Here is a 7860-nt window from a genome sequence, read left to right as displayed (position 1 = left end):
TCTTTGCCTAATCCATCACACCTCTTCCAATATTCACTTCTGAAGCCTACCACTAATTAAAAAAAAGAGCACTCATACATCAGAAGATCTATTTCCATCACTCAGATGCAATAACACCACGGATTTCATCTTCGTTTTGTGCCCCCAAAGCCTGTGAAGAGAAAAAGAAGGGTCAGCTCCACCACAGCCTTTCCAGTTCTGAAAAGGCTAAAGGTGGCAAGTGAGGTAAGTTAAACACTCACATAGACTAGAAGAGCAAGGAACTGTGGGCCTGAAAAATAGTCTGTTCTTGCAGATTAAGACAACCTGGTTTCTACAAAGAAATCACATGTCTGCTAGAGAAGAGCACGTGTAGTGCACACCAAAGGGGAAAACCTTGAACTAATGCACCTTGCAGATGAAAACTAAAACAATACTGGTGGTACCATGCCCACTGTAGGTCTGTGCAGAGCTCCATTCCCCCAGTGCCACCCTATTTCCATAGGAAACAAACAAGGGACATTGTTACACGTCCACCTGTACCCACTGGTAAAACAAAGCAAAAAACGCCTGCTGTACCTCAACGAACATCTGTCTGTTTTTGACAGATCAAAGTCCCTGGAGCTTCAGGAGTTTAAAGGGTCTTTTTGCCTTACCAGAAGCAGCTCTTGTTCCTGACCTGCTGCCTTGTGTGGAATTGTCTGACCACCCATTCATGGGAGGTGCAGCGGCGGGACCGGTCCACATGCTGCCGTAGCGGGGGTGTGGCTGTGCTCTGAGGGGAAGGGGCAGAGGGAAGGATTTGTTAGTGACATTAAGAAGACTTAATTTTTAATTAATGAATGACTTCTTAATTAAATTAATTAAATTCTTAATAATTAATTAAAAATTAAGAAGTTACCACTCCAAACAAGGCGACTGCATCAGAGAGAAACCTGTAAGCAGGCTTCGAGTCGTTTCAAAGCTGGAAATATCCCTATTTAATGTACTTAACATGTTGAGATGAAGGATACCCAGAGTTGTCACAGTAACACCTGTAGACTTTCAAAAGGAAATGAAACCTCTTTCTTCAGGATAAGCAATTCTAAGGACTGCAATTGAGGTAATTTCCCCCTCAGATTCTGGCCTTAGATTGTCAGACAAGAAAGACTCGAGAGCTGAAATTTAAATGCATTTTGGCAACACTTATGTCCCAGCCATATAAGACAGAAGAAAACATCCCACTGCTCTGTTAACTGTTTTGAAAAGGTTGCACAGTAAGGCTAACACATGGTGACTGGCTGATTTAAATTACTTGCTCTGTGGATGTTGAAGTTTATGAACAGTCACCTCACGCTTTCTGGCACCAGCATTTTCAGGCACAGCATCTCAAAACAACTGGGGAAAAAAACCCACAGTGGACCAAAGACTGTTTTAAGGAAAGGAAGCCCAGGTTAGGGAGCTCATTCATGTATTTGGACTTAAATACTCAGGCCTCAGTACTCTAACCTTGAACAGTAAGAGGTGGCTACTAAAACAGGGCATGTGTGTTGACATCAAGGAACCCATCTGCATGTAGACAATACATAAACACAAAGGTCATGCATTTAAGACAAAAAAAAGAGTCAAAACCTTTAACACTACACCTTTTAAGAACTCTTAATATAATAAACAAGATCATAGAAACATTTTGGTTGAAGATCTTTCAGATGATTGAATCCAAGATATGACCTTTCAACCTCTAAAGCTCTACTTGAAGTGAATTTACAGACAATTTCTACTGTTGGTGGCATCAATGTCCCAGATACATCCTACCTGACTCTATGAGATCAAGACTGCACACTGGACACTTCAGAAATTCTCTTACATCCCAAGTTTTTACTTTCTTAATAAACAGGCAGTCCTGATAAGGCTTCTGTCATTACATAAAAACCCCACAGCAGAGGGAGATGTTGTAACATACTGCTGTCCACATGAGCTTACTCCCAAACTTTCCATAAAAAACCCAAATGGTTTTACATAATCTGTTCTGTTATTGCATTTTTACAGGATTAGATTTGATACACATGCACTTGTTTGTTAAACAGAGGAAACTCCTTGGGCAGGATCCACCTTATGTTCTCTAGCCAAGTCTAAAATGGCAGCAACTGCTCCCTTTAAACAGTTTATCTAGCTCCTTTGGAAAAAAACACACCTCTTGGGTTTCCATGCATGGGCCATTAGGAGCCTGTACACTAAAGGCTGTTTAATCTGACCCCACTGAGTATCACAGAAGAGCAGGTGCCACCCATTTTTTAGGAGACTTTAGGAGAGATGACACCAATACAGAAGATTATCTACAGACAGTTTTAGGCTTACTATTACTATCTGCATTTCAAGGCAGTCTGCAGATGGGTGGTTTAAATGCTCATTTTACATCTGTAGGCCTTTATGCCAGGTCAAAGTATTGAGCTAAAGCAGAATGAAGTACCTCAGTCCTCCCAATTCTTCTTCCCCATAAACACATTTAAAAAATCTCTGCTGTTGGAGCTACAAATCACTTCTCAAAATTATTCTAGAGGTATCATTTTATAGCTTGAACAATACAGGCTGCAAAGCTTAGAAAGCATCTAAATGCAGTACATGGCCTACCCCTTGAAAGCTTAAACACTTAAAAGCTGATGTCACATGTATTTTACCTGTGACTGCCAGCCAAGTAGCCTAGCAAGCCTCCTGCTCCAAGTCCAGTCCAAAATCCTGGTCCTGAATGGGTTCCATGAGTTGAATGAGTCCCAAAGCTGTTGTCTTCTTAAACAAAAAAAATTGAAAACATATCAATTAGTGGCACCTAATCCTCAAGCCAGCTATTGCAACAAAACTCTCCCCTGTTAATGGAATAACAGGCACAATAAACCTCTCCTGATTTCAGTAGATTCTTGAACAAGCTTAACTTCAGGTCTCACAGTTCAGAAAGCAGGCAAAACCTGAAATGAACACTATTTAAAGAGTTTTACATTAGAAATTAGTTTCTACTCAATCCTGCAGCCCTGGTGTTGGCAAAACATGGCAAAGAGTCCCACAGCTTGCAGATTTAAAACCAGACAAATTAGAAAAGGAAATTAAGAAAGAATAATCTATTTTTAAACTGCTCAAGGTCACAGAGCAGGCCAGCAGCAGACACAGGAACAGAAATCAAGTAAATAAGACCAATGAGTGAACTAACCACTAAAAGACAGCTTCTAATGGTGCTCTGAACAGCTGCACATTTGGAGCAACAGTGGCTCAGTCTAACAGCCAACATCACTTTCTATTGTTTCTGGTAATCCTAGTCTGGTATTTGTTATCAAAAGACAGGCTAACTGCAATCACATTGCAAAGTTTTTATTATGTGTGAGTCACCAAGCTTGACAAATACCTTGATGAAATTGCAACCCTATCAAGGGGGCTATGGGGGAGGAGAGTCACAGCCTTTCTGCATGTGACCTGCAGAACATGAGGTTCTGACTCAGAACCAGATGTCTTTTGTTTAGAAATAGAAAGAGAAAATGTAAAAGCAAATTAGAATCATTTTTCTGGGCTAGAGAAACACTCAGATGCAAGAATAAGTTCAACCACCATTTAACTTGTAAGGAAATGTTACCCTCAGTCCTTGCCTTTTATATTAGGTCTCCCTGAAATACATCCACCTAAATGATTTTGTATGTAAAAGTTTTCATTTGTAAAAGTCATGCAAAGCCTGGTTTATCTTCAGACTGGTGGGGATTGTGTAAGTCTGAAGATTAAAACAAAAATTTTAAACATTCACTTATAAGCCTACGTTGGATTTGATGTTGAATTTCATTTTTGAATGCATTGGGAAAAAGATAAACTCTTATTAGGATGATATACCCATTAAACTATGCTGATTTAGAACAAAAAAAAAAGCACTTTATTTACTGTAAAAATAGTGTTAATCAGGGAGATGAGCCAACTCATTTGTTCAAAAGCACAACGACTGAATGTTGACTCAGAAAACTGACTCATTTTTTGTTGAAATACCTAAAGTAAATATTAAGGATCATGTCAAATCACTAACAGAGAAAAAAGTAGAATTCAATTAAGATAGGCTAGCTAAACAAGTTTCACAGGACACATTCTTCATGCTGAGGGGATTGAAAATGAGGCAAATTAAATATTAACAGCAATAAGTGACCAACATTGCTTTTCATGACCATCCAGATTTTCAAAGGCTAACACATTCCTTGAACACATGGACATACACACCCCAGAGATGCATTTTTCCTCCACAGCCAAAATTTAAGGAAGACACTAAATGCACAAATTAGCATAACAATATTTTTAAGCTTGCTCCACATTCAAGAGATTTTCCTCCTCACTCTGATGTCTAAGAAGAAATTGATGCCTATTATTAGTATATATACACTGTAAATGAAGCTTTATATGTATCTCAATGTGCATTTCAAGTGTCTCAATTATCAGTAATCACTGAGAAAACTTATTTAAGGCCCTACCCTTGCTAGGTGACCATTTCAGACTCCTGCACTGAAAAAATGCACTGGTGCAATGGACAAGGACCAGGACAGGAAAATAAAAAAAGAGAGTAACCACTGTTTTGCCTGTGCCCAGTGTGCCAGAGCCCTGTCCTATGACCCTCAGGAACTGCCAGAGTAACACCAGTGGCACGCCCACACGAGGTCACAGATGCACCTTGCAGCAGGGACAGACTATCTCAAGTCTGAAATAACTATAGCAAAGCCAATTTGCAAAGATGCTACTAGCAGAGAAGCAGAATCCCTTTAATTTCCTTCTGCAGGTAAATCAGAAAGGTCCTGCTGCAGGTGCCCTGCACAAGGGTATTCAAAAGAGTGAGGCTGGCACCCTCTGTTGGCCAAGTGGCTTGAGCAAACCTGGAAGAAAGCATTAACAAGCATTACTAAAATTAAGCTTTTGACTAAGTGAACTTAATCTGTACTATTTATTTAGTTGATAGAACCCCTTCTTCATCTCAGAAAAAACAAACAAAAAGGTGACTATGCAACCTGGGAGAATATAATTTGAGTTCCAGAGTTCCCACATCCACGGGATTAAATGAGTTAAGCTCATTTAACTCATCACACCAGATGAGTAACATTCACTTGCCTTGAACATTATGACTGAGGCATACCACTTATTAAGTGACAAAAGTCACGAGCCAATGCAGCACCCAACTGCCACTGCAGCCTTTTCAAGTCTATCCCACTTGCACTCACTGGAGATGCACCAGTACAACCCCGTTGGCTTTTCCAAGTGCTGTCAATGGCTTAGAGCCTTACCTGTGAAGCTGGACTTAAAACCAGGAGGAGGAGGTGCCTGCTGACTCTGCCAGGAGGGCCTGGTGAACCCATTGCCATCACCAAAGCTCTGCTGAGGCTGCTGGTTCCCAAGGAAGAGCTTGTACACTCCAAAAGCCAGAAGCAGAAGAACAAGTACAACCACCGCTCCAGCGCCGCAGTCCGAAGAACCCTTCCCCGGCTGAGGGTAGCTAAAGCCAAAGCCTCCGTAGCTCTTGGCTTTCCTTTCACCTTCCTCAGTCAGCTCCAGCCTGAACAGCAAACTGCAGGAGCCCCTCAGGATGTAAGGATCATCTGGGTAATCGTAGCCCTCACAGCTCACTTCCATTTGCCCAAAACGTAAGGTGCTCTCCAGGTCTGCGTTGCACTGCCACTGAAAAAAAACACACAACACCAAGTAAGGCCTCCTGCTCCAGAGATGAAAATACCTGCCAGCTCCCCCAAACAGGCCCTGAAATAAAGCTGCAATTCCAGCTAACAAAACGTCTGAAAGGCCACAAGGTAGAGAAAAATCTGAGTGTTCTCATTTTGAAAAGGACGAGGAATTTAAACTTAACTAAAAGTGTTTTTTAAATCCTAAAAATGAAAAAAATCTGATCTTTCAGAACACAGAAGAGTTCCAATAGTGGAAGATTTTTTTTTTTCTTCACTGGACAGGTTTTTCAAGTATCCCTTCTTTAGGTACTTCTAAAAAACACCTGCACCCTGTGCAACAGCTACTTAATAAATGCTTGTCCCACGTTAAGCTGGACGGCAGCGACAAAAAAACATAACACAGAAGCCTGAAATTGCTACTTGTGCCCACCCAGAAAGCAAAAGGAATTGGGACAGACATCACTTAGACTGTGACTCCACAGTTGAATATGCAAATTCCTCAGTCACACATTTCCTTCAAGTATCCAAACTTAAGTATTAGCTCTAAGTGTGAGCAACAGGTTTGGTTTTCTTTTGAGTGATAAAAAAAGAAGTTTCTAAATTATTAATTCAGGAAGGCAGTATCAATTCCTAATTCAAATTTGACAGTACTTCTAAGGTTTTAACAACTACCTTCAGCCTCAATTCCTCGTTAATCTGCTGGCAGCAGCTCAGGTAACAGTCAGCAAAGCAGAAACACAGGACTATTTACTGGCTAGCACTGGTGAACTGACATGTGAAAGGTTGCCATGTAAGACTGAAATTTAGTTTTTAAAAGGTAAAGCTGAAGTGCTGCAAATAGCTACAGCCCGTTCCACTCTCATAAACTGGAAATCCACACAGCAATAGCAAAATAAGAGCATGCCCTAGGGTCCACAAGAGTTTGATTTTAATTAAAGTCAATGAATGTTTGCTACGCAGTGTTTTTACATCAGAGCCTTCAGGGGTACTTCCAAGATACACCCACAGTAGCTCTGGAAAATTCAACCCCCAAAAGTATTTCAGCTAAGTTTTAGTTGTCCAAGGTATTCTAATAATGGTTTTGGCTTGAATGAAGTTAATTTTTGTCCTAGTAATTGCTGTAGAGCTGTGTTTTGCACTCAGGGTAATGTCCTGTTTTGAGTTAGAACAGAACTAATTGCTGTTCAGTGATTTTACTTTTCAGACGAGTCTCTTCTAACTAATTCCACTTTCTTAAGTTAATGGCATGTCTGTTCAGGCAGCATCTGCTTCTACCACACAGGACCAATATCCAGAAAGGCTCCTGCTTGTGCTTGCCCCTGTGCAGACCAAGGTCACTGCTAAATCCTGTGTGCTCTACTGGGGGGTGCAGAAAGGCAGAGGCTGACAGGTGACCCTAAACTGACCAGCAAGTTATTGCATCCCCTATGTGTCATATGATAATCCTGCCTAACACACGGATGTTTTATTTGTTGCTAAGCAGCACTGACATGAAGTCAATGACTTCTCAGCTTCTCCTGCCAGAGAAGGCTGGGAGAGGACACAGCACAGATAATTGACCCAAACAAGCCAAATTTGCATTCCACACCATACAATGCTATACCTGGTGTGTAAGCTGAAAAGAGGTTAGCTAAGGGATGACACACCCACACACAGGGATGACACACCAGCTGGGCAGGGGTCAGCAGGTGCTAAGCAACTGTATGGAGCATTGCTTGGTTTTATATTGCCTTATTATTTTCCCAACCTGATAAGCTGTTGTAATCTCAACTCAGAAGTTTTACTTTTCCCCCCCCCACCTTGATTCTTTCCCATATCCCACCACGGGAAGTAAGCAAGCAGCTGCGTGGTGCTTAATTGCTGGCTGGGGTTAAACCACGCCAAAAAAAAAAGCAAACTGAACTGACACCGTTGCTCTTTTCTCCTTCAGAAGGTAACAAGTCTGGAGGAGAACGATTTCGTTAACCGTTCAACAAGCTTTAAACCGTTACCTGCACGTCGTAGCCATCCCAGCCTTTGTTGTAACACTGCACGACCTCAGGGACGCGGGCACATCCCGCGGCGCCTCCTGTGCACTGCAGCTGAGGGACCGCAGCCGTCCGCCGAGACGCCGTGTACTGGCCCTTGTGGAGAGTGAGCGCCTGCACGTCCCGCAGCAGGACCCTGCCTGGAACGGGCAGCACGGGGGTCAGCGAGGGCCCGGGCGCCTTCCCCCGCC

General features: G+C 42.0%; 1 protein-coding gene across 1 annotated transcript; it reads right to left on the bottom strand.

Moving 5' to 3' along the window:
* Positions 1 to 125: 125 nt before the first annotated feature.
* On the bottom strand, positions 126 to 7809 carry SARAF (store-operated calcium entry-associated regulatory factor; the record flags this gene model as incomplete). The annotated part of the gene is made up of 5 exons (XM_008939494.1): positions 126 to 151; positions 636 to 754; positions 2637 to 2745; positions 5250 to 5640; positions 7634 to 7809. Coding segments are annotated over 5 exons (821 nt in total), but the record flags the coding sequence as incomplete, so codon positions are not given.
* Positions 7810 to 7860: the final 51 nt, after the last annotated feature.

Source organism: Merops nubicus, unplaced genomic scaffold (assembly GCF_000691845.1).
Source record: "Merops nubicus isolate BGI_N331 unplaced genomic scaffold, ASM69184v1 scaffold3484, whole genome shotgun sequence".
Taxonomy (NCBI): Eukaryota; Metazoa; Chordata; class Aves; order Coraciiformes; family Meropidae; genus Merops; species Merops nubicus.
The sequence above is the reverse complement of the archived record's forward strand: the minus strand, read 5'-3'. Positions and strand labels throughout refer to the sequence as shown.